This window comes from Odocoileus virginianus, chromosome 7 (genome assembly GCF_023699985.2).
Source record: "Odocoileus virginianus isolate 20LAN1187 ecotype Illinois chromosome 7, Ovbor_1.2, whole genome shotgun sequence".
Classification (NCBI taxonomy): domain Eukaryota; kingdom Metazoa; phylum Chordata; class Mammalia; order Artiodactyla; family Cervidae; genus Odocoileus; species Odocoileus virginianus.
Genome location: NC_069680.1, coordinates 60,309,507 through 60,336,936, shown reverse-complemented (window position 1 = coordinate 60,336,936; position 27,430 = coordinate 60,309,507). Strand labels below are relative to the sequence as shown.

Below are 27,430 nucleotides of genomic sequence, written 5' to 3'. Positions count from 1 at the left end.
GATGCTTAAAACGGACACCCGAACATGTGGGTGTCCTCTGGGCTCCCTAAGACACCCTCTTTAAGGTTTACCCCTGGGCAGCAGAGGGTCTCCTCACCCAGGTGAGAAGAGATGGGTTCCGTCTCCAGGTGAAGGAAAGGCACTGGCTCGCAGTCTTCAGGGACTGAGGCAGACACCGGGAGCAGGACGCCTCACCACACAGCTCACCCCTCAGCGCTACTGTTCCTCCCCTCCTCTCCGGGTTTCAAGTAAAAATGACCCTTGGCCTGGGCTTGGTTTTTTTTTTTTTTTAAAGATTAAGATGGGAGAGGAAGAGAGTACATTACGGGCAAGAAGAGAAACTCCGCTAGATTCACGCAATCTCAGATGTCCAGAAATTTTGGTTTTAAGCACCAGCAAGAGCTCCCTTTGGAAATTTCAATGTGGCCAAATTTCAAGCATTGCAGCATCTCTCTGCCAGCCTCCCACTCGTTGAAAGGTGGCAGAGTGAAAGTTTAAATACCCCAAGAATGTGTTTCATCTCAGTACTATTTTCCGTTCAGGATCCAGGCAGTATGGTCTGCCAGGGCTGCAGGCTGCAGAAGCAGAGACCACACATCATCTGAAAAGGGACTTGAAAGACTTTTCCTAAATCTAAGCTTTGCCAAAAGGTATCAACTTCCAGGCCCATCCAGAGAAAGAAATGTCAATTCCACAGGGTGGGAAAGTTGACATGAACTGACTGTATCATTCCTTAGACTGCAGTCAGAAATGTCATGAGCTAGGCTCAGGGAAACTCCAATTCTCAACTGGGAAAACATAACTAGAATAAGAAATGTGCCCGGGGTGTAAGTATTCTAAATAATTGTGACCCAGCTGCCTCAAGATCTGATGTCATCTTTTATTTAAAGCTGGGAGGTAAAGAAGTTGGCGGTGGTAGGGGTACCACTGTATTGTAACTATGCCTCCTGTGAAGTCCAGACAGAAACTGCCCTCCCAAGTAAACACTGCTTCTTTAAAACAGACACTAACCCCAGATGCCATGCATAGGTAAGAGATTGGGTTTCGCAGATTAATAAATAGCTGCCCATGTGCATATAGTCCAGAGACATGCTAAGAAGAGTAAGTTCTGACACAGAGAGACAAGGATGGGTCTCCTGTCTGCAGGGGAATGTAAGGGGCTGAGGGCCCTGGCTTCAAACAGCCAGGATGCTGATACCCCATCAAGTCTCCAAGGTAACAGAAAAGGATTGTTTCTGGAATATTGCTGCCAATTCAATGAGCACCTTACACCAGGTGCCTTGATGCAAAGCAGGCACTGGCTAAGCAACAGCCTCTGGGGTAAAGCCCACATATCTAGCAGGAAATGTCTGAACTGGGAAGTTGAGGTGTGAGAAATGCAAAGAGCTGGTAACCCAGACAGCAAAAATAAAGACCATCTATTTTGACTCCACCTTAAAATTAGAAGTAAAAAAATTTCGTTTGAAGGTGCTTTAAAGACAAGTTCCTTATTCTAGAAGTACCTTTTCTTTTTTTTAAATAGCTGCCTTAGCAGCCTTGCTTTTTATTCAAGTATACTCTAAAGCAAGCAGGGCTATAGATAAGAAAATGCTGGGAAATGTCAGAGCATAAATCTAAAGAATTTACATCCTTAAGATGTCTGAAATCCCCAAAAACTTGGCATTGGTGCCAGGGACACAGGACATTCACTAAAAATGTGCTAAACTGACAAGCTTCATCAAAGCTTCTCTCAAGGGTGAAGACATGATTAGTTCTAAGAACCTGTTTCCGTCAGGAAGCCCAGGGTGAGGCAGGTGTGCAGAGTTAACGTTTACTGGATGTAAAGATCAAGCACAGACAGATATCTCTTATTCCCAGATGTCCCCCCATTTACTGAGGTGGCTTTTTGGGTGGGAGACCTCACCCCAGTCTGCTTTAGTTGGCGTGGTTTGAGAGAGCAGGTGCCAAGCATCAGCTGGTGGGGACCTGGCTTCTGGATACTATCAAGCTATGTTACTCTGAATCTGAATGGTTAGCTGTTCTTCAGCCCAGTAACCCACCTTCTAATTCATGTTTGCTCCCTTTGTTTGACAACCCCGACTGATCCATTTGAGTGGCTCAATGAGAAGGATCCAATGCCCTTTGTCAATTCCTGGCTAAAGGAGAAAATGAGCAAGCAGTATTGTCTTTTAGAGGTTCAAGTCAAGGACTTAAGCATCCTTGGGTCACTGGTAGTATACAACAGGAAAATGTACAAATATGATCCTGTAAATTGCCATTTCTTGCCAACCCTCTCAAAACTGGCAGGTGGTTATGGACAGTCCATTTTTCATCTGTTTGTTAATGTACATCTTAGAGAACTATTCTCAGCAACACCACCTCTCTCAGTATAGCCTCTAGTTTAAACCTAGCCCTTCTTGCTGACCGAGTTTCACCCTGCTGGGTGAGGGGTCGTGTTAAGGTATATCCACAAATTCTCTGACACTGCTCCATTCACTAGGTGGGGTGTGACCCCAGTTCCCTTGAGTGTAGCTGGGCTTAGTGGCTTGCTTCTAAGGAACGGGGTAGGAAGGTACAATGATTTCGAAGACTGACATAAAAGGCACTACAGATTCCTCCATGTCCACTCTGGGATCGTGTGCTCACGGGAAGACAACTGCCATGCTGTGAGGACACTCGTGCTGCCTTAAAGAGACCCACAGAGGGAGAAACTGAGGCATCTTGCTCACAAAGAGAGCCTGGAAGTGGATTCTCAAGGCCCAAGTGACTGTAGACCCTGTTGAAGTCTTGACTGCAACTTCCTATGGTGCCAATATCACCATGCTAAGCTGCTTCCCAGGTCCTAACCACAGAAACTGACAGATAATGTCTGCTCTAAAAGAGATTTTAAGTTTGGGGATAACCTGTTAAATAGCAACAGATAACAAAGATAAAGGATAAAACTCTTGGCTTGGAAGCTTAATAGGTAGAAGCTGGCTTCTCTACACTGTGCTTTAGAGAACACAGTAGCTATTTACACAGGATACAAGACAGTGGTGAACTCAAGTCACCACACTATGAAGGAGGTAGAACCAGGACAATGCACATCTCCTGCTGGAATTTGGAGGGAGGAGGTCATTTCTCATTAAGATAGATTGTCCCCAGAAGTACAGAAACATGGTTTTCTCCTAAGGAGAAAAGTACAAATAATTAGTAATATTTTAAGAACCATCTCACTCAAATGATACCCTAAGGGTGTTCCCTCTCCAGGAAAAGGCCCAGATAAGATTATTCATTTAGGGCTTCAACTCTTAAATGATTCCTTCCAAATACTCAGGAGGCTTCCCAGGTGGCTCAGTAGTAAAGAATTCACCTGCTAATGCATGAGACGCAAGTGATGTGGGTTCAATCCCTGGGTCAGGAAGATCCCCTGGAGTGGAAAATGGCAACCCACTCCAGTACTCTTGCCTAGGAAATCCCATGGATAGCAGAGTCTGGTGGGGTCACAAAGAGTCAGACATAACTGAGCTATTGAGCACACAAACACACCCAGGAGTAAACCACCTACTGGATTCTGGCTTGCCCTGAAAAATGATTCTATGAGGCATGGCACAAAGGTTTCATCTGTTGAAAGTTTATCTATTACCTTGTGAGATTATCTTTAAAACGCCGATTTATGGAGGCCAAAGTAAATCTAGTGGCCTCCAGGAAAGAACTGCGTCAAGCACTATGGAGATCCTTACAGAGATGGGTAAAGGATGGACAGCTGCTATATTATACAGCTGATGCTCCCAAGACATACTAGAAACACAGCCTCTGATTAGGAGGCCATGTGCAGACTCCTCAAGATAGCAAAAAACGGGGTCATGGTGTCTTGAGACTACTCAAGCTGGTGTTTTAATTACCCACTATTCAGTGAGGGAGCCGAGTGTTCACATGCAGCAGTAAAGACCCAACAGGGCATGCACTCTGCTCACTGACAGACTGACTACTCACTGTAGTGGAGTCACGTTCCAGGGGATGTGGAGAAAGCTAGCTTCATTCCCAAAGAATCAAGCTCCCAGGGGACAATGAAGTCCTGTGCAAGCTTGTCATGGAAATTACCAACACACCATAAGTTCTTCCAAGAGTAAGTAAAGTGAAATTTGGAGTTTAATAAAAATCAGAACAGAGATATATTAAAAAAGCAAGTAAGAAATCTTTTTCTGATCATCAATTCTTGAGACTGAAAGCATCTCCAAAACCGTGGAGATCCAGCTTATTCCTGAGACATCAACCACCACAAAAGGTTTCACTCTTTGAACTATTCACATTTTGTAGCAGAAAACAGAACAAAGTTCCTCAGACATCCTCCTTCTCTTCTAAAATGTATGCGCAAAAAGGGTCTTTTCAGAGTTCAAAAGAAAAACAGCTTTCCGTCTTAGTCAATTGGCCTGGTACTCTCACCCTGGGATCTGATCTATTAAAAAGAGGGTTCGGAGCACCAAATCCAATCAGAAATTCCCAGGACACCAGTGGCTATTTTACTTGTCTTTCCATGAGGGGAGTCACTCTCCCAGGACTCCCATGCCAGTCAACAGTCAGGACCATGGGGTGGGGAACGAAGCAGCAGAGGGTAAAGGGAGAGAATGAGGCGACCATGAACAACCCAGGGAAGGCAGAATGGCCCAGTCTCACAGTCCATCCACTACAAACTCCAGACGAGCACAGCCAATGCTAGAGCGAGAGGAACAAGCTCACATGGGACCGGGGAGACAAGGGCTAGTGACATGGAGCAGCAGACTCGCCAAGGAACAGTTCTCACCTTCCTAACACTGGAAGATGTACAATTAAAAAGTTGCTGTTCAAAATTGTACTGAAAACATATCTAAAAATAGGTCTGTACTCATCTTAAAAATAAAAGGTCACTCCTCAGATAAGAGGAGTGACAGATCTTATCAGATACCAACAGGTGAGGTATCCTGGATGTACATTTGAAAAATGGCCTGGCAGAGAAAAGGGAAGGAGGAAGGGAAAGACAGGGGAATTCAGAGTACCATGGGAAAGGTAAGAAAACGGAAGGAACACATTTTTAAGCCCATGCTTATCTACCTCAGCAGCCAAAGAAAGCAGGTCCACAAAGGAAAAAAAGAGTAGTTCTTTGCTAAGAGCACTCTCAAAGTCAACTTTAAACTCAAAAATCTGAGACAATAAATATCGCAATGCTCACTGGACTGAGAAGCAATGACTGAGCCTGGGTAGGGTACTCAAACGGTTCAGCGTCTGCCGAGGTTGTTCTCGGGCATCATCCTGCAGAGTGTACTGTCAGGCCTATCCAAAGTGCTTCTGTCCCGGGGAAGGGACCTGCTCGGGAGCAGGAGAAATCACCTGGATAGCTCAGGGAACAAAAGGACCACAGGCAACAAGATGCAAGCAGGGAGGGATGGGAGAAGGGGAGCAGAGAACAACTGGTGACAGGGGACTCCCTTCGGATGTAGAATTACAAAAGATCTGCACAACTGTGTGAAGTAAAGGAACGGGAAGATGAACTAGCATACTAAAGACAGAGTACGTTCCTCCCAGAGGAAGGAGGGGAAGTGGACCTCAAAACAGTGCCCCAGGGTAATGCTACTAGAGTTGTACGAACTGTGTACTATCCCCAAGGACAAACACCACAAGGTAAAAGGGAAAGCAGCTCTCTTCCTGTTTACCATTTCCCTCCAGTGGTTTTCAAGACCCCCAAACCTAGGCTCTTGCAAGACTGAAACCTGGGCAGGACAGTGAGGAGAGAGAGTTAAGAACAGGAATGATGCTAAACCCATCAAACCTCTGTATCACTTCCCCAGACTCCCCAGCCAATGAGTTATTAGTAGGTTGATATGGATTTGGGATTAAAAAAAAAAATGGGGGCAGGGGGACCAGAGTTTAACTGTTTTCCTCTATGGGCTGCTTAATTCTACAGAAATATGTCAAGAGTCTTCAATCTAACTGTCTAACTGGGAAGGGGAACAGGAAACAGGGAGAAGAAATGGTCAGATGCAGCTCATCTTTGCATCCTTTGGCACAAGGGGGAGGGGGAGAGGGGAGGAGACAGCAACGGGGATTGCTGGTACTGCCTCTTCTGTCTTTGCATCGATGATCCTATCAGCCAAATCAGGAACACACATGTATCAGTGTTGCTGCTTTTCTTCTGATCCTCGAAGGACAATCAGATGTCCATCTCAAACTGAGCATCATCCCCTGGTTAGAACGAAGAAAAGGAAAAGTTGGGCACAAAAAGGAAAAGCAAAACAATTTTAACTAACATTCCCTCTGCACAAGAGTCAAAAAAGAATTCAAACTGTCCCTTCTCTGTAGCCTCGAAACAACTATTCTCTGCCTTGGCTGGTCTTTTTAATCTGGGGGTGGGGGAGGCCAACAAAAGAGTGGCAGTCATATCACCCCAGGCAGGAACAATTATGGGAAAGAATACAAGTGAAAACTTTCCAAGTTTCACTCTCCTTTGTCCGAGGTTGACCAAACAGGAGCTTCTAGAGAACTCTTGGCCATTTATCGAGTCAGCACACTCTTCTGGAAGCTCTGAACTTTTAGCCCTACTCAGAATGACACACAGTCCATCAAAAACTCCTTTGGAATTTGAGAAAGTAGAAAGTTGGCTCATGTACAGGGGTCATGGAGTGCAACCCAAGGTATACTTCAGGAGCTGGCCATTTCCACAGACATGGATAGGACTTATTATTAATGGTAAACATGTGTGTGAGTGTGCGGGGTGTGGGAGGGGGGTGTGTTTACCGAAATAGGCTATCCTGAAAATAGGGTGAAAAACAATACTGCTTTTCCCTACACCATAAAAAAGACATTCTCTTTATAAGAAATAAGGTCTATTTCCCGAGGGTGATGGAAATGGGAGTTATTAAATTCTGCTTTGTGTGTGTGTGTTATCCCTAGTCCAACAAAGTCCAGATTCAAGAAGTCATCTTTGGGATTTACCATTCCCTGATTTTGGATTCTTCCTCACCCCCACCCCTCTCCTAGATTAGATTTGGCTATGGTTTAAAACTCAGGTTTCCAGAACATCTCAGTAAGTCTTGGTGAGGGCAGGGGGGGGAACCTCAGAGATGTATGTATTTTCAGTCGAAAATCAATTATAACTGAAGCATCAACATTTCTTCAGACTACTCGAATCACAGGGCTATCTCTTGGTCCCTAACACCAGCATCTCTTACCAACTGCATGTTTCCTGTCATGATTGTTCAAGTTGTTCAAATTGTTTACTTCTACTTTGGAGTCTTCAATTAAGGTGCCAGGGCTGGTGACTCCTGGGATATTGGGCAGATGGCAGGGTGGGGTCTGAGCCATAGGAGAGTTGCGACGATCCAACAAAAACTTTCGATCATAAATGATTCGAGTTCCTGGAAAATAGGGTTTAAAGAAGACGAAGTTTTATATACTGTTTCAAATATAATTTTACACTAATGAAAGTAGAAAGTTACCTTCACTTTCTTTGCTTTGAAAAATAAGAACTAGTAACAGTTCAAAAAGGCAGCTGAAATTATGAAGAATGAATCATTCTGGAGAGCAGAAAACTTAGATCAAGTTTGAATTATTTAGGATGGAAAGTTTTCCAATACAAATTTTAAAACTTTTTACTACCTTAAACAGAAAACAATCCAACCCTTTCTTGATGCATCAGGGTGATTACGAAATTCATTTATTATACTATGTTGTGACCCAGGAAGACTCAGGGCCTATTCAGTTGATGACCTGTATTCTCCATAGACCGAACAGGACTCAGATAGCCAAGGCTGTGCTGGTGGCCCTCCCCACCAGTTTCCGTGTCTCTCCTTCACTGTTTGGCTAAGAACCATGTTTTTTCCATGTCTTAAGTCAGTTTGGCTGCCATAATCAAATACCACATATTGGACTGGGTGTCTTACACAGAAATGTATTTCCTCACAGTTCTTGAGATTTCCAAGACAAAGACACCAGTTTAGTGTGTTTCTGCTGAGCGCTCTCTTCCAGACGTGTAGACACCTTCCCACTGTGTCCTTTCATGAGGGAGAGGGAAGCAAGTGTCTCTTCTGGTGGGGCATTAATCCCACTGTGAGAGCCCCACCCTCAGGATTTCACCTGAACCTAATACCTCCCAAGGCCCCATTTCCTGGAGAAGGAAATGGCAACCCACTCCGGTGTTGCTGCTTGGAGAATCCTATAGACAGAGAAGCCTGGCGGGCTACAGTCCACGGGATCACAAAGAGTCGGGCGTGACTGAAACGACTTAGCAAGCAAGCCCCATTTCTAAATATCACATTGTGGGTGTCAATCACATTGTCAGCGTGTCAGTATATGAATGGGGAGAGCACAAGTCAATCAACAGTACATGCTTTACACTCATTCTAACTTAATGTGTCTAATCTGCTGGGTCTGAAAACTGGTGATCTGATTTCAACACTATGCAAAATAAGAGCAAAGAAATAGAGGAAAATAATAGAATGGGAAAGACTAGAGATCTCTTCAAGAAAAATCAGAGATACCAAGGGAACATTTCATGCAAAGATGGGCTCAATAAAGGAAAGAAATGGTAGGGACCTAACAGAAGCAGAAGATATTAAGAAGAGGTGGCAAGAATACACAGAAGAACTGTACAAAAAGATCTTCACAACCCAGATAATCATAAAGGTGTGATCACTCACACTCACCTAGAGCCGGACATTCTGGAATGTGAAGTCAGGTGGGCCTTAGGAAGCATCACTATGAACAAAGCTAGTGGAGGTGATGGAATTCCAGCTGAGCTATTTCAAATCCTGAAAGATGATGCTGTGAAAGTGCTGCACTCAATATGCCAGCAAATCTGGAAAACTCAGCAGTGGCCACAGGACTGGAAAAAGTCAGTTTTCATTCCAATCCCAAAGAAAGGGAATGCCAAAGAATGCTCAAACTACCGCACAATTGCACTCATCTCACACACTAGTAAAGTAATGCTCAAAATTCTCCAAACCAGGCTTCAGCAATACGTGAACCGTGAACTTCCAGATGTTCAAGCTGGATTTAGAAAAAGCAGAGGAAACAGAGATCAAATTGCCAACATCCACTGGATCATTGAAAAAGCAAGAGTTTCAGAAAAACATCTATTTCTGCTTTATTGACTATGCCAAAGCCTTTGACTGTGTGGATCACAATAAACTGTGGAAAATTCTGAAAGAGATGGGCATACCAGACCACCTGACCTGCCTCTTGAGAAACCTGTATGCAGGTCAGGAAGCAAGTTAGAACTGGACATGGAACAACAGACTGGTTCCAAATAGGAAAAGGAGTATGTCAAGGCTGTATATTGTCACCCTGCTTACTTAACTTATATGCAGAGTACATCATGAGAAACGCTGGGCTGGAGGAAGCAGAAGCTCAAATCAAAATTGCTGGGAGAAATATCAATAACCTCAGATATGCAGATGACACAACCCTTATGGCAGAAAGTGAGGAAGAACTAAAGAGCCTCTTGATGAAAGTCAAAGAGGAGAGAGAAAAACCTGGCTTAAAGCTCAACAATCAGAAAACTAAGATCATGGCATCCAGTCTCATCACTTCATGGCAGATAGATGGGGAAACAGTGGAAACAGTGGCTGACTTTATTTTTCTGGGCTGCAAAATCACCGCAGATGGTGACTGCAGCAATGAAATTAAGAGACACTTACTCCTTGGAAGGAAAGTTATGACCAACCTAGTCAGCATATTAAAAAGCAGAGACATTACTTTGCCAACAAAGGTCCATCTAGTCAAGGCTATGGTTTTTCCAGTGGTCATGTATGGATGTGAGAGCTGGACTATAAAGAAAGCTAAGTGCCAAAGAATTGATGCTTTTGAACTGTAGTGTTGGAGAAGACTCTTGAGAGTCCCTTGGACTGCAAGGAGATCCAACCAGTCCATCCTAAGGAGATCAGTCCTGGGTGTTCATTAGAAGGACTGATGTTGAAGCTGAAACTCTAATACTTTGGCCACCTGACGTGAAGAGCTGACTCGCTGGAAAAGACCCTGGTGCTGGGAAAGATTGAGGGCAGGAGGAGAAGGGGATGACAGAGGATGAGATGGGTGGATGGCATCACTGACTCGATGGACATGGGTTTGGGTGGACTCTGGGAGTTGGTGATGGACTGGGAGGCCTGGCGTGCTGCGGTTCATGGGGTCGCAAAGAGTCGGATACGACTGAGCGACTGAACTGAACTGAAAATAAGAGCAAACAGGCTGGGAAGGAGCCTGATGGTTTTCCAACGATCTAAGGGAAGGAACTTCAGTGGATGGATTTTGTTCTGTCACCAGCACCCCCCAACCTTTTATTCATGGCTAAGTTTCAGAAGGGTGAGATTTTTACTGTGAGATGTTCTTACTAACATTCATGTTGCAAGTCAGAACAAGATTATTTTTACTTCTGTAGTATACTAAACTCAGAAACTCTTGGGGTGAAGTGGTGAAAAAAGAGCACAGGGTAAAAGCAAGCTTTCTATTTCTAAGTTGTATATCAGCAACAACATAAACATTACAGCACTGTAAATGAGCCAAGTAGAAAATTAGTAGTAGAGATTCAACCTAAACATGTCAGGTATAACAAAGTTTGAAAAACTCCTATTCCTGTGCAGAGGCAATAAAAAATATTTTTTACTGCCTTGAGATATAATTCATGTACAATTCAAAGTGTGCAATTCAATAGTTTTTAGTATACTCCTGGAATTGTGCAACCATCACCAGTCTTTTTCTTTTTTGCTTTTGAATGCACCACCTGACTTGTGGGATCTTAGTTCCCAGGAACTGAACCCAGGCCACAGCAATGAAAAAGCCAAATCTAACCACTGGACCACTAGGGAATTCCCACCACAATCTACCTTAGAACACTGTCACCATCTCCAAAAGATAACCCTTAAACATTTAGCAGTCCCTCCCCACTTTACTCCACCCTCGCCAGTCTAGGCAACCATGAATCTGTTTTCTGGCTCTATAGATCTGCCTATTCTAGGCATTTCATATAGGTGTGATTATGTAATATGTGACCTTTCGTGACTGCTCCTTTCACTTGCAGGTTTTTAAGATTCATTCATGTTTGGCATTTATTAGTACAGCTGATCCTTGAACAATCCAAGTTAGCACTTTTTCAATTGTAAGTACTACAGTACTATACAGTCAGTGTTGGCTGAATCCATGGATGCCGAGGGCCAATGATAAGTAACACGTGGATTAACCCCCATGTTTTCCAAGGATCAACTGTACTTAATTTATTATTATTGACAAATAATGTTCTGTATGTATTAATGTATATCACATTTTATCAATCTGTCCATTGATGGACATCTGGTTTTTTTCCATTTTGAATAATGCTTCTGTAAACATTCATGTACAAGTTTTTGTGTGAACTCCTGGGTATATAAGAGAGACTTGCTGGATTATATGGCTTATCTTTTGAGGAACTACCAGACTTGTTTTCCAAAGTGGTAGCACCATTTTCATTCCCATCAGCAGTATATGAGGGTTCCAGTTTATATACATGTAGCCAACACTTTCCTTTTTTATTTTTCACTTTTCCTTTTGGCGGTTCCCCAGGGCATGCAGGATCTTAGTTCCCCAAACAGGTATGAAACTCCAGCCCTCAGCAGTGAGAGCATGGAGTCCTAAGCACTGGTCTGTCAGGGAATTAATTCCCTTTTCATCTTTTTTATTACAGCCATTCTAGTGGGTGTGAACTGGTATCTCATGGTGTTTTAATTTGCATTTCCCTGATAGCTAAAGGTGTTGAGCATCTTTTCATATATGCCTATTGGCCATTCCAACAAATATCTTCTTTGGAGGAATGTCTTTAGTCCATTCTTTTTTTAATATTTATTTATTTATTCATTTGACTGCCTCAAGTCTTAGCTGTGGTATGTGGGACCAACTTCCCTGACCAGGGATTGAACCCTGGTCCCCTGCACTGGGAGCATGGAATCTTAGCCACTGGACCACCAGGGAAGTACCTTTAGTCCATTTTTTAATGGACTTTTTACAACTGCACTGTACGAGTTCTTTATATATTATGAACACAAGCTTTTTTAAAAAAATTTTATTTTATATTGGAGTATAGCTGATTAATAATGTGTTAGTTTTGGGTGTACAACAAAATGATTCAGTTATATATATACATGTATAAAAGCTTCATATTCATAGATGATTTGGAAATATTTTCTCCTGTGGGGTGCCTTTTCAATTTTTTTCAGAGTTTTAAATTTTAATTAAGTCCAATTTATGACTTTTTCTTTGGTTGCTTGTGATTTTGGTGTCATATCTAAGAAACTTGCCTAACCAAGGTCACAAAGATTTGTGCCTATGTTTTCATCTAAGAGTGTTACAGCGTTAGTTCTCACATTTAGGTCCTGGAGTCATGGGGTCCAAATCTAGTTTTTGTGTGTGGACATCCAGTTGCACCAGCATGATTTGTTGAAAAGACTATTATTGAATATTTCCCCATTTAAATGTCTTAGTATCCCTGTCAAAGATCAATTGGCTATAATTGTGAGGGTTTATTTCTGGGCTTCCATTGATCGATGTGTTATCCTTATGACAGTAACACACTCTCTAGATCTATAACAACTTTTGAAGCCAGGTGAGTCTCCTAACATTGTTTTTCGTCTTCAAGATTGCTTGAGGTTATTTTAGGTCTCTTAAAAGTTTCATATATGCATTTTAGGGTCAGCCTGTAAACTTCTGCAAAGAAGCCAGTGGGGATTTTAATGGGGACTGTGCTCTGAATAGATAAATTTGGGGAGTAGTACCATCTTAACAATATTGAGTCTTCCAATCCATGAACATGGACCGTCTATTTATATAGACATTTATAGGTAAATGTCTATCTTTATTTCAAGAATGTTATACAGTTTCCATAGTATAAGTTTCATGCTTTTTTTGGTTAAATTTATACCTATGTATTTTATTATTTTCATGCTATTGTAAGTGGAATTATTTTATTTCATTTTTGGATTGTTCACTGAAAAATACAAACACAATTGGGCTTTGTATACCAATCTTGTATCCTGAAGCCTTACTGAACGCACTTACTAGTTAATTCTAATAGTTTCTAGTGAAGTTTTAAGTTGCATTTGGTTTTAAACGGACACAAAGTAAACAGCTTAGAAGAGAAGCCACCCTGAAGCGTTACAGCTGTGATGATGCTGTTACCGTTCTCAAACACGGCCAGGGAAAATACCGACACAAAACCACAGTATTTCACGTGTTCCAATTGTAGATCACTGAAGCTAAAAAAATTGTTGCAGATAAATGGCAAAAAGAAGGAATTAACCTGTCAGTGACTAAGGATTCTATGGTGTAATTCAAAAGCATTTAATATTCAAAAAACCAAAACTGTCGAAAGAAAAACATTAAGACTTGACTATAAATAAAATGCCAGGAAAAAACCCCTTTTTTGATATTGTGTGTACTGTGAAATTATATAAATTCCAAGACAATTTAAAAACCTAAAATATTCAGGGTCTCTTAAAAATGTGCATGCATAGACACATCTTATGAAGCAAGAACTTCCAGCAATTCAATTTCAACTGCCAGTCACATTTATGTTAGCCCAATTCAATGTCAACCAACGCATGCATAACTAGAGAAAAGTTAACCTTACATCTCTAAGGGAAAGAGACATACCGGGAAGTAGAGGCAGACAGGCAAAGAGTATAATCTCACATGCTGCTGCGGCTTAGTTGCTTCAGTCAAGTCCGACTCTGTGCGATCCTGTGGACTGCAACTGCAGCCTGCCAGGCTCCTCCATCCCTGGGATTCTTCAGGCAAGAATACTGGAGTGGGTTGCCATGCCCTCCTCCAGAGGATCTTCCCCACCCAAGGATCGAACCTGGTCTCCTGCACTGCAGGCAGATTCTCTACTGCCGAGCCACCAGGGAGGCCCCATAATCTCACGTGGTGGAGAGCTAAAACTGACAGACTGAGACACAGAGGTTTAACTAGATTTATTTAGAGTTTTAAAGGTAACTACCCAGGGCTTCCCTGGCGGCTCAGTGGTAAAGAATCCACCTGCCAATGCAGGAAACATGGGTTCGAGCTCCGATCTGGAAAGACCCCACATGCTGCAGACCAACTAATCTCATGTGCCACAAGCATTGAGCCTGTGCTCTAGAGCCGAGGAACCACAACTGAGCCCTCATGCCTCAACTACTGAAGCCTGAGCGCCCCAGAGCCCATGCGCCACAATAAGAGAAACCATTGCAAGGAGAAGCCCACGCACTGCAGCTAGAGAGTAGCCCCCACTTGCTGCAGCTCAAGAAAGCCTGCACAGTAATGGAGACCCAGCACAGCAAGAAATAAATACACAAACACTAAAAATAAATACATAAAGGTAACTACTCAGAAGAACCAAAACAATAAAACAATTTACAGAAACTGGTAAATGGAGAGAGGCGAGTGGAAATAAGAAGTACAGAAAGTAATCAAAGTGTCCCGTATCCCTCATTTTCATAACAGGGAGTCAACAGTATCCTCTAATGTTAAGAAATCAAGAAATTGTGGTATAAATATTTATTATTTATAGCAACAGTAGCTAACCAGTAAAATCACTACACACAAACTTTTAAAAGCAGCAGTCTATTGGCATTTTACTTTGCATTTTAGGTGTTTCTGTTCAGTTTTCCTTTTTCTATTTTGTTTTAAAAACATGCATATCTTAGTCTTCATGTTTGGATTTCAAAATAAATAGGAATCTTTAGATCTAGGTTAACATTAGATATCTACACACATTCTTCATTCCCTGGTGACCAGTTATGTGGATAAATCTAGTACCCTGACCTAGCACTTTCTAAATGCTGACATTACTAGGAAAACATGAGAGTAAAATTGAGCCCTTTTGATGGAGAACAGAGTAAGGAGAAAAAGCTGCTACTTTTCGTTCTAGAAATTAGCGATTTTCAAATGGCAAGGAAAAAGAGGCAAATAAATGAGATCCAAAATTATGCTTGCCAAGATGGTCAGTACAGAAAAAAGGTCATTCAAGTCTAAGGGCCTCTTTCAAGACCAAGTAGCTTAGTTTAAATGATAGTCAATCCATAAGTAAGCTATATACACCCAAGAAATTGTATAATCTGATTCAAAACTGCCTAGACTGACAAGGCTTGTAGTTACTATACTTTCGCAGAGCCCAGACCATAAAACTGTTTAAGGCTGCTTCCAGAATTAGAATTAAGCAGCCACTCATGCAAATAAACATCTTAGAATAAGAAACAGTTAAGTAACTTGCCCACATTGAACAGGTGGTGACAAAACCCTCCAAGAAACCTGAGATTAACCTACGCCTTCCCAACAATATCCCAGGCAAGAAGGGAGAGTGTGGAGTCAAACAGGGCTTCCCTCAGGGGACTTGCCTCATCAAAGAGGAAACTGTTTCTCATAAAACCATAGTGGACTCCCCTCTATGATCATCAGGTCAGAACTGAGTCAGATGCCCACCATCCCAGACACTAGGGAAGCCATAGAGGAGTCAGGGTATATTTTCTGGGGCTTGGCACACTACTACTTTTAAAATAATGAGGAAATCTGGGGTAGCATGAAAAGAAGAGAGAACAGCTGTTGGGCTGGAAACCAATAGTGTCAGTCACATCCATATTTAATATTTACCTAAATTTAAATCCTTATCTTCCATAGTAGAAAACTGTTAGTATCTTAAAACTGAGAAATAGAATTAAATCATATTATTCAGAAATCCAGAGCTAAATGCTAGAAGAAATAGCTAAAAGAGTTTAAAATGGTTTTTCCAGGAATGGAACTAGAGATGAGATGGGATGTGAGACTGTTGCTTTTTGTTATTAGCCTAATACTACTATATGCAGAGTACATCACGAGAAACGCTGGGCTGGATGAAGCACAAGCTGGAATCAAGATCGCTGGGAGAAATATCAATAACTTCAGATATGCAGATGACACCACCCTTATGGCAGAAAGTGAAGAAGAACTAAAGAGCCTCTTGAGGAAAGTGAAAAACTTGGCTTAAAGCTCAACATTTAGAAAACTAAGATCATGGCATCTGGCCCCATCACTGCATGACAAATAGATGGGGAAACAGTGGAAACAGTGACACACTTTATTTTTTTGGGCTCCAAAACCACTGCAGATGGTGACAGCAGCCATGAAATTAAAAGACGCTTACGTCTTGGAAGAAAAGCTATGACCAACCTAGACAGCGTATTAAAAAGCAGAGACGTTACTTTGCCAACAGAGGTCTGTCTAGCCAAGGCTGTGGTTTTTCCAGCAGTCACGTATGGAGGTGAGAGTTGGGACTATAAAGAGCCGAAGAACTGATGCTTTTGAACTGTGGTGTTGGAGAAGACTCTTGAGAGCCCTTGGACTGCAAGGAGATCCAACCAGTCCATCCTAAAGGAAATCAGTCCTGAATATTCATTGGAAGGACTGATGTTGAAACTGAAACTCCAATACTTTGGCCACCTCATGAGAACAACTAACTCATTGGAAAAGACCCTGATGCAGTGAAAGATTGAAGGCAGGAGTAGAAGGGGACGGCAGAGGATGAGATGGCTGGATGGCATCACTGACTCAATGGACATGAGTTTGAGTAAGCTCAAGGAGTTGTGATGGACAGAGAGGCCTGGCGTGCTGCAGTCCATGAAGTTACAGAGTCGGACATGACTGAGTGACTGAACTGAACTAACAATACTATATGACTTTTAAATTTTACTTTCATAGGTAGAAAAACAACAGGGTGACTGCATGAACACTGAAGGTATTTTGTTAAGTCAAACAAGTCAGACACAAAAACCAAGTATCTTTTGATCCCATGTATATGAGGTACCTGGACTAGTCAAATTCACATAGAAAGTAGAATGATGGTTGCCAGTGGCTGGAGGTGAGCAAGTAATAGGGAGTTATTGTCTAATGAGTATGAAGTTTCATTTTGAGAAGATGAGAAAAGTTCTGGAGATGGATGGTGGTGACAGTTGCACAACAATGTGAATGTACTTACTGCCATGGAACTGTATACAAACATGGTTAAAACAGTAAATTTTATGCTATTTACACAATAAGAAATACACATGATTTCAGACTTCCAGCCTCCAGAAATACAAGAAAATAAATTTGTTTAAAGCCTCCCCACACACAATCGTCTTTTTAATATCAACACAAAGTGTTTTAGAAATAAAAAGCAAACCCCATTATAAGCAATTGGGGGCAGTGAGTGACTCAAAAAAGTATTTGTAAGTATATATATATAAAACAGACTGACCCTACAGTCATGAGGAAATCTAGAAATTTAAAAAACAAAGCACTTAGCAAGTAACCTCAGTATTCCATTAGGAATTCTTAACATCCTCCATCTATGCCTCATAATAAGGCCCACCAAGAGATCAGAAACAGACACAAGATGAACAAGCAGCATAAGTGCATATGTGCCAAGTTTCTCAGCCGTGTCCGACTCCCCACAACCCCATTCACGGACAGTAGCCTGCCAGGCTTCCCTGTCCATGGAATTCTCCAGGCAATAATACTGAAGTGGATTGCCATTTCCTTCTCCGAACAAGCAACAAGTGTTTCCAATACACTCAGAAAGGTAGTCTGCCTCTTTCCCTCTCCCCCCAGCTCCATCCCAATAGTAAGAAGAGAACATAAGAAGTGAAAAATACAGAAAGGACTTACAAAGAAAGTGGTTTTCTCTGTTTTTTATTCTACCAGCGTAGGGGGGTGATTAACAAGGTCTGTGTTTCACTATGTTAGAGAATATTTTAAATGCATTTCAGTTTTAAACATCTGTTCTTCATGGAGGCTCCGGATGGAACAGACAGACTCCTAAAAGCTCTATGCCAGATAACCCAGAGGAGGCTAAAAGTTGCTTGACCCAGTATCCTCCAGGGAGGCTGATGGTGGCCAAATCACATTCAGAGTGTACAATCATCAAATCTCTAAAGTGCTAATAAAACCAAGAGAGGGACAATTTTTACATCAGCAAAAGGCACAATTAGAGCCAGAGGATATTATAACTTGGTATGGCTAAATAATTATGGCAAATGGAAGACATCCAAGGTTTGTGAAAAGTCAATTCTACTGTCCTTTGATTAACTCCAATTCTCATAACCAGGAGCAAAGATTTCCAAGACATTAATGTCAAAGGAAGGCTCCCTACCCAATCACACAGGACTCTGCCAGAGTAGAACACACACCCAGGCTGAAAGGGAAGTTGATAATGACTATGCTCCTATTCACAAGGTTCTGTTAGAAGAGGCCTCAGACAGCACCTGGTGGAAGCCGGTCATTTTACAGATGGAGAAAACAACATCCAAAGAAAGATCACACAGTGAGTGCCCCAGGAGTCAGGAGACCAACACAAATAAGCAAGGCAGTGTGAGCAAATCTGCCTTTCTTGAGTCTGGCCAAAAAATGGCTGGAAACAAATTACTTTTTTAGTTAGTACCAGGTACAAAGTAGTATACAAACCACAAACTAATCTCAAATAAATGCCAACTGATTTTAAGACTATCAAAATTAAGTACGTCAAATATGTCCATGTCTGTTTGGGTTTGAACACTCGTCTTGAAATAAATTTTCTTCACAAGAACTATCCGGTTCTGGTTCCAGGAAAATGCTGGTTGGATGCGCCAGACTGCTGACAGCATCCTGGATCAATTCTTTGGATTAGATTCCACACGTGCTGTGGTTCAGCCTCTGCAACGCTAATAATGAACGAGGGCTCGCTGCTCTGGCACGGGGAAGCGCGCGGAGTCAAGCCTGACCGTCACCCCCACTTCTTCTTTTCCTCCCAGTTGACTCCTCTCGGGCACTTAAAAAAATAAAAATAAAAACAATGCATAATACATATCTACCAGTATCTTCTACTTACAGGAAGGAACTTGAACTCATCAATAAACTTCAGAGGCAAAAGCCTACTGAACATCACTGTTCCACGTCACTTTATTTATGTGCTGCCTCTTCATTATGGTTCAAGGAACTTATCAGACCACAGAGTGGTTTCATTTCAACGTAAAAGCAGCCCAACTCTAACATAAACATTCTCTGGTGATGAGATGAGCACCTCTCTGAGGCCCAAAGAATGAATTACAACATCTTAAAAATGAATCACAGGTCTAGCAAACTTTTGATAGGTACCTCTTAGAATGGACTCTGCAGGTGGCGCAGTGGAAAAGCATCCGCCTGCCATGCAGGAGACATGGGTTTGATCCCTGGGTCTGGATGATCCCGTGGAGTAGGAAATGGCAACCCACTCCAGTCTTCTTGCCTGGAAAATCCCATGGATAGGAGCCTGGCCTTAGAACCTAGAGAGTAATCAATGGTCTATCTTCACCAATCCTCACCTGCTATAAACATCAGACCATTTCTTAAAAAAATTAAAATTGAGTGAGGTATTACACTGATACTAAAACCAAAGATACCACAGGAACAATAGACAAGTATCTCTTAGGAATATAGATGCAAAAATCCTCAACCAAGTATTAGCAAACAGAAGTCAGCAACATATAAAAAGGATTATATACCACAATCAAGGGTACTTACTCCAGGAATGAGAGGCTGGTTCAACATCCGAAAATAATTAACACGATACATCATAAGAACAGAATAAAAAACAAAAATCATAGGATCATTCCAAAAGATACAAAAGAAAAAACTGCCTCTTGATAAACCAACATCCTTTCATAATAAAAATAATCAACAACAACAACAAAAAATAATAATCAACAGACTAGGAATAACAGAAAACTTCCTGAACCTGATAAAGAGCATCTATGAAAAACCACAGCTACCATTTTACCTAATGATAAAAGACTGGAGGTTTTCCCCAAATACTGAGTACAGGTCAATGGTATCTGTTCTCATTCTCTTGCCATGTTTGTTCAACACTGTACTAAAGGTTCCAGTTCTAGCCAGGGCCATTAGGCAAGAAAACAAACAAAAGAGGTACCTAGATCAATAAGGAAGAAGTAAAACTATCTTTATGCATATGTGGTCTTGTATATAGACAATACCAAGGAATCTGTAAGAATTGTATTTTCCAGTTACTGATTCTTGTTTACTAAGCATTTTACTTTTTAAAACAACTCAATGACATGAACAGCTTTAGTTCATCAGGGCATTTGTCCTCAAAATCTAAAAGACAATTTATTTAGAAACAAATACAAATATCTGAGCTTTTGGCTTCAAACTGTGGCCTGAGAACCAGGTGAAAAGGGCCTTTAAAAACTAGTCCTGTATCACATAAATCAAAGCAAGATTCTCTATGACCCATCTCCAGGGTAACAGGGTAACAGAAATAAAAACAAAAGTAAACAAGTAGGACCTGATTAAAAGCTTTTGCACAGCAAAGGAAACTATAAGCAAGGTGAAAAGACAACCCTCAGGATGGGAGAAAATAAAAGCAAATGAAACAACTGACAAAGGATTAATTTCCAAAATATTCAAGCAACTCATACAACTCAATGCCAGAAAAACAAACCACCCGATCAGAAAGGGGGGGAAAGACCTAAACAGACATTTCTCCAAAGAAGACATACAGATGGCAAACAAACACATGAAAAGATGCTCAACATCGCCCATTATTAGAGAAATGCAAATCAAAACCACAATGAGATATCACCTCACACAGGTCAGAATAGCCATCAACAAAAAGTCTACAAACAACAAATGCTGGAGAGGGTGTGGAGAAAAGGGAATGCTCTTACACTGTTGGTGGGAATGTAAATTGATACAGCCACTACGGAAGATGGTATGGAGACTCCTTAAAAAACTAGGAATAAAACCACCATATGATCCAGCAATCCCACTCCTAGGCATATACCCTGAGGAAAGTTGAAAAAGTTGAAAAAGACACATGTTCACACACATCCCATTGTTCATTGCAGCACTATATATAATAGCCAGAACATGGAAGCAACCTAGATGTCCATCCACAGATGAATGGGTAAAGTTGTGGTACATATACACAATGGAAACATTACTCAGCCATAAAAAGGAATGCATCTGAGTCAGTTCTGATGAGGTGGATGAACCTAGAACCTATTATACCAAGTAATGTGAGTCAGAAAAGAGAAAGATAAATATCGTATTCTAACGCACATACATGGAATCTAGAAAAATGGTACTGAATAATTTATTTTCAGGGCAGCAATGGAGAAAGAGACATAGAGAATAGACTTATGGTCATGGGGAGAGGGCAGGAGAGGGTGAGATGTATGGAAAGAGTAACATGGAAACTTACATTACCATATGTAAAATAGATAGCCCACAGGAATTTGCTGTGTGGCTCAGGAAACTCAAACAGGGGCTCTGTAACCTAGAGGGGTGGGATGGGGCGGGAGATTCAAAAGGTAGTGGATATATGTATACCTATGGCTGATTCATGTTGAGGTTTGACAGAAAACAACAAAATTCTGTAAAGCAATTATCCTTCAATTAAAAAAAAAAGTCATATATCAGATAGATAGCTGCTGGGTTGCTAAAACACAGATTTTAAGGGGTCTTCACAAAACAAAGTCTGTGATAAACAAATTTGAAAATGGTAGCCTAGGTCTTACTTATTCAATAAGCTAAATGATGGAAAGTTTCAACTGACTTTTGTTCTATTTTAAATAGAGCAGCAAATATCTTTGAAACAGTAACTTTCATCTAAAGACTTGGGAGTCAAGAAAAAGTTCTATCCTTTACCAACAACTATTATTCTACTTGGGGCTCTCTTCCTTCCAACCAGGTGAACTAGTTTTCCCACGTTAACTTTACCCTGTCTGATCAGCAAATCTTATTTTTTTTCCATCACATCACAGCCTTTACTGCTGACTGGCAGTGAAAAATCTCCGATATTCAGTACTGTAGCTATCTGAGTTCCCAAAATTATTTTGGCTGATTCCATATAAAAATAGAAAATCTGACATTCCTTAGTTATTGGTTATGACATGTCCACATACCAAAATATTTTTTGCCCATACAAATCCATGAAGCCTAAATTTTACTCAAGATAGTATATCAAAAAATTGAAAGGACATGATCCGTAACTTTTTACACACACACATGTAGTCAAGCCTACAGTTGTCTCCAAACCATGCAAGACCCCTCCCATAAAATCATTTTTAAGACACCAGTCCTCAAAAAGTCCTTGCGGAACCCTAGTAGTGCCAGTTTACAGACGCACATTTCACCCGTAGGCCGTGGGAGAGCAGAAGGGAGTTGCGCACTACCCGCCTGGACCAGCTCCGGCTTCCCTCATCAGGTTTCGTCTAACCTGGAGCAGGCAGAGGCGCTCCCTGCCACACAATACACTGCCGTATGCCCCGCGGCCGAGGGCTGCTGCCTTCCCCGGCAAACATGGACCCAACACAAAAGTGCACCCACCGCAAAACTGAGCTACATCTTCTGGTACATACTTTGGTGGCTGACGAATATGAGACTAAAGCCAAATCTCCTCTGGAATGACAACACATGTTAATTTTTGTTACTCTGAGGTAAGTAAATGCCAACTTCCTTGAACACAAGGCAAAGTGAACAACTTTCAACGTGTTTTTCGTGCACTTCTTACATGTAATCATGAAGTCCTTCAGTTAATAACTGAAACTAGAGAGCCAAACAAGTACATTTGCTGGTTCAGAAATTTTTGGCTAGAATAAACTCAGGTCACTGTATTAGAAATATTATAACAGTGAGAAATTGGCCTTTCCTCCCCATATCTACAGGGCTCTATTCACTTCTCCCAACAAAACTAGATTAACATTCAGGACTCTCCCCAAATATTCTTACTTTATTATGGCTCACACCAAGTGGATTCTTTTCCCTTCTTCCTGTCTTCTCCTTTATCCCCAAACCCTTCCAATGGCCTTCAGGGAACCAACCAATTAGAGCAACTCTTCAGCTGGCAGAAAGGATGCACAAGAGTATGAACAAGATTTCAAACTAACAGTTCTCCTCTGGCGCTCTTGTTACGTCAACAGCATACTTTTCCACAGATGAGGAGGATGTTATGCAGGAAAAGTAAGGCAAAAAGGCTCAAAGAGGTCTCTTTGTTCATTCCCCAGAGCACAACCCTCTCAACAAGGAGACAGTTCAAAACTCATTAAAATAAATAAATAAATAATAAGGTAGCAAAAGCATCATATTATCTGGCATTCCAGAGGTAGAAGAGTCTTCTTAGACGTTTGCAAACTTCCTTTCCTAGGAAAATATGCAACTTAAGACAGCAGAGAAAAAACCTGAAATAGGAATCAGGACACTAAGTTTGAGACTACCAACTGACATTAATTAGCTGTAGGACACTAACAAGTTACTTAATTTCTCTCAGTTATAGAAGCAAAGCATTAGGTCCCTTCCAGCTAACCATTGTTACAAAGGTGAAGCAGACTGTAATAACTTTACCTTTCACTGAGGCTAGAAGCAGCTTCTCAAAGGATGAACCAAATGTCATGCCCATTCCCCCAAAGGCAGATAAAACAAAATAAAAACCCAAGAGCGTTTTGTTCTGAATTTGGTCAAAAATTTTGTTCTTCCTTAATAGCGAGAAAAAGGTACACTTCTAAAAATATGAGAAATGTAAGAGGTTACAGAAAGTTTTCATTTCATTTCCCAACTCTCATTTTCCAACCACAGGAGGCAATTTTGAGAAATCTTTTCAAGCGTAAGTTGTATCCTCTGTGGGGAGATGGCAAGTTCATTATGCTGTCAATGTCTCTGCCCAGTCTGATCATACAGGGCATTCAGCACATCAACGGTTATCTGGAATGCTCTGACCTGTGTATGACACTCTAGAAGCTTGAGACAGGAAATTCTAATCCTCTTCCTTCCTACTAGAGATTACTCATACAAGCCTACTACCACTTTTCTAAATGTTTTCAAGTCTGAAATATGTAACTTCGCACTTGACTCTTTACAAGTTTTTTATTTTAGAACTAAAAAGCTTTTCTACCCAGCAAGATTTTAAGACCACTGAGAGTAAAGACTGCATTTCCTACTTTTGTCTGTGGTCCCCTTTTGTGCAAAGCACTGCCCTGGACCCACAAAACTCACTGAACATACCTAACCACACCAATTCAGGTGCCTAAAGGTGACCAAATAACAATCATGATTCAGGGAAAGAAAATTACATAGAAGAGACGGAAATGTAACAAAAGAAATGAACAAATCATCAGAAAATTGGAAATTTTCCAAGGCGGGGGGATTAAATCAGTAAGTACTGCATATCTAGGTGGCACTGAGGTAACTGCTATAAAAATGGTGTTTAAATCCAACCACAACAGTGCTACATCTTATAAACATATTAGGTAAGTCTTTGTGTTAAAAATTTATGACAATGTGCTCTACTAATAAATAACAGCTCTGTAAAATAGATGAGCTAAGATGTATTTAAATCTGCAATTAAAAAGAAGAAACCATCTGGAGACAGGATAAGTGATATTTGAGAAAGTAGATGAGGACTATGTATGTAGGGAGGAAAGATAAATGATTCAGTATTTCCAGCAGAATCTTTCCCAACACTGTAGGAACTAATTCAGACTACCAGATAGGCATGTATCTTTAAGGCACACTTAAAGACAATGCCCTTACTTTAAAAGCATATAAGCTTGGGTATTTGAAATATGTCTAAAGGTGCCCCTGCAGTTTTTCCCTCAAAGGAATAATGATTAATATACAGCTAAAAGTTTAGTTCCTTCCTCAAATAAATAATTATCTGCTACTATGACATTGGTTCTAAACCACTGGAAGCACAGGCATTACAGAATTCACAAGGAATTCTGGAAAAAGTTATAAATTTCTTTCCATCACCTCGGAAAACAACATCCATTTCTTAAAAGTTGTCAGTTCAAGTTCAAGACAACCTATGGAGAACAGATCCTGGTTTGCCAAATCTTTCACGATTAAACGGCAAGAAGATTTCAGCATGCTCAGAGGCTGGCCTTGACCAGATGAGGTCAGGAGAGAGGTATCTCCAATGAGGTAAGCCACCTCACTAGAAACTCCACTGTTCCACAAAGTTACAACTTCCTTAAGCCCAGTTCTCCACATACATCAAAGAACGTCTCCTGCCTGGATCATTTAAAAGTATTCCAAGGCAGCCACGCCACCCCTAAAGTCGCCTGGGTGGATTCCTCTGTAGAGCTCTCTCCGAGATTTTTATATTCCTTGCTGGCAAGATCTTCTTACTCTACCGTCTTGATATTGTGCAACGATTAAAAAATGGCCCAGGCCTAACGGCAAGGGACTGGTTGAAGCACAACTGGTGAGCCCAGCCCACAGGAACCAAGCTAGCAATCCCGCAGACAGCAAGGGCTGCCAGCAAAGTCCCAACCCTCTAGCCAGAGGCCACCATCAAAAAGCTAAGTAACCAAATTAAAAATGAAGCACCATTCCCTTCATGAGGTCCCTCAAGATCGCTCTCCAGTCTTCTCCCACTGGATAAAAGCCCAGTCAGGGAACAGACAACCTTTGAGCTCCCTTTTCCAGTGACCAATTAATGCCACGCTCTTCACCTCTACCCCAGTGTTCTTCCTTGTAAACAGTCTTGGTCGCACTCTGCAAAGTAGTGCCCAGGGACCCCGCTCTGCACGGCCCCTTCCCCCGGATGAGGCAGTCCCGCCGGGGAGGGTACCGTCTTCCACCTATCTCCACAGGCGTCGCCGCCAAAACTCTACCCTCAAGGCTGCCAGCGCTCCTTTCCCTGGGCTATTACTTGAGCATGATTTTATCACTCCTCCTCCAGCCTGGGGACTCCCCCCACCCGTGGGGCCTCGTCCAGCAAAGTAAACAATGCTGTCAAAGCAGGATAACACTGGGCGAGGCTTCCAAACTCCGCATTCCAGCCTCCCCCCTCCTGGAGTTCTAGAAGCAGCAAAACAAGTCATCGCAGGGTCCCAGGAGCAAACTACTCTCCCCAACTTCCTTTCTAAAAAGGCCGGGAGACAGCTCCAAAATCAAGCTTCAATGTGCACAAAGACACTATAGGCAGAGGGAATGCGGAGCGAGTGCAAAGCCAAGTGTAGACGAATTTGCCCTGGAGTACGAGGGCGGGGGAAGGAGAAAACTGGGTCGAGTGCGTAAACCTGCCACGAAGCGGGAACAGGGGCTTTTTTTTTTTCCACGAGAGGAGAGCCAGCCACGTTCCCAGAGCGGGCACGCGCTGAATAGAGTTGCGGGAGAGAGAGAACGCGAAGCTAATGTTCTCGAAAGCCGTCTCAAGGGGGGTTCGGGGAAAGCCCCAGGAAAGGGGCTTTGGTGGAGCAGGGGGGGCCCGAGCGGCCCAGAGTGGATACGCCCCGAGTTAAAGGACCGCGGCGGGAAACTGTGGGGACACCGCGAAGGTTAGCGCGGGTGCGCTCGGGTACCGGCCGCGGGCTCGGGTGAGGGCGGCGCGGGCGCCGACGCTCACCTCCCGGTGTGGTGGAGAAGAGCGTCCCCCCGGGCGTGGTGCAATAGTCATGAGGTAGCTGCGCGGCGTCGCTGATGGGCACGGTGCGGGTGGGGATGGCGCGGCTCTGGCTGGGCTGGTGGCCGCTGCCGGCGGACGAGGACATGGCTCTGGGCGCGGACTCTCGGGCTTTTGTCCGGCGGGCGGGCGGGCGGGCAGGCGGGCGGCGGCGGCGGCTGAGGGCCCGAGCTGCTCCAGCTGCTCAGGCGGGCTGAAGGGCGGGCGGGGCTAGGCGCGCTCCGCTCGCTCCTCGCTCGCTTCCTCTTGCTCCCTTGTCCCGCTCCGCTCCCGCCGCCGCCCTCTCAGCCGCCGCCGCCGCCGCCGCCCGATCCTCCGGCCTCCGCCAGCAGCCTCAGCAGCAGGAGCAGCGGCAGCAGCGGCGACGACGACGACGACCGGAAGCGGGCGAAGGCGGGAGCCAGAGGGAGGTCGGGGTAGCTGGTCGGCCGGACGTGACGTCACGAGGGCGGGTCCTGGGTGGCAAGGCTCTTGGTGGGGCGGGGCTTATGCCCAGAGGGCTGGACGCGAACCAGACTGAACTTACGCCAAGTGTTTGTGAACTGAACGTAGGTGTGCTTGGAAAACTTGTGTGGGTTTTTTATTATTATTATTATTGTTATTATTATTGTCAGTCAACACTAATTGAGTTGACTTCTGTTTCCTATATCGAGGCAAAAGTGTTATTTTACTTTTAATTGTTCATTATTAAATAAAAGGAATGCGTGCATGTATTAAAAGACGATCAGAATGGTTTATGGTGCCACCGTGCTCAAAGGGTAGCAAATTTTTTCGATAAAAAATTTAGCGAGAAAGCAGCCTTCGACAACATGTAAATAAATACGCTTGGATCCAACAGGACTTTATTGACAAAAACAGGTGACCAGGTGGATTTGTCCTGTGGGCCATGGTTTGCAGATCCTGTCTTTGTTTTTGTTTTTGTTTCGTCCAGGTGCACGTCTTGTGGGATCTTAGCTCCCTGACCAGGGACTGAACTTGGACCCAGGCAGTGAAAGCCGAGTCCTAACCAGTGGACCACCAGGGAATTTTCCTGTCTTTGCTTACACT

General features: G+C 42.7%; 1 protein-coding gene and 1 long non-coding RNA gene across 2 annotated transcripts; both read right to left on the bottom strand.

Annotated features, from left to right (window-relative positions):
* Positions 1-866: 866 nt before the first annotated feature.
* EIF4EBP2 (eukaryotic translation initiation factor 4E binding protein 2) lies at positions 867-26,769 on the bottom strand. Its single transcript, XM_020877396.2, has 3 exons — positions 26,327-26,769; positions 7,164-7,349; positions 867-6,177 (listed from the first exon to the last, which is right to left on the bottom strand). The coding sequence occupies exons 1-3, from the start codon at positions 26,469-26,471 to the stop codon at positions 6,146-6,148; spliced, it is 363 nt and encodes a 120-aa protein (XP_020733055.1). The 5' UTR covers positions 26,472-26,769; the 3' UTR covers positions 867-6,145.
* On the bottom strand, positions 14,476-26,202 carry LOC139036059 (uncharacterized). The gene is made up of 2 exons (XR_011488775.1): positions 19,078-26,202; positions 14,476-18,751 (listed from the first exon to the last, which is right to left on the bottom strand). It is a non-coding gene; the product is annotated as an uncharacterized lncRNA (long non-coding RNA).
* Positions 26,770-27,430: the final 661 nt, after the last annotated feature.

Bases quoted from the DNA above. Each gene is read 5' to 3' on its own strand.
- EIF4EBP2 (XM_020877396.2), bottom strand. From the start codon at position 26,471: ATGTCCTCGTCCGCCGGCAGCGGCCACCAGCCCAGCCAGAGCCGCGCC. The intron at 7,350-26,326 runs GTGAGCGTCGGC...CCTATTTTCCAG, and splicing joins CTTCTCCACCACACCGGGAG to GAACTCGAATCATTTATGAT. The intron at 6,178-7,163 runs GTAAGAGATGCT...CGTTCTAACCAG, and splicing joins TGACAGGAAACATGCAGTTG to GGGATGATGCTCAGTTTGAG.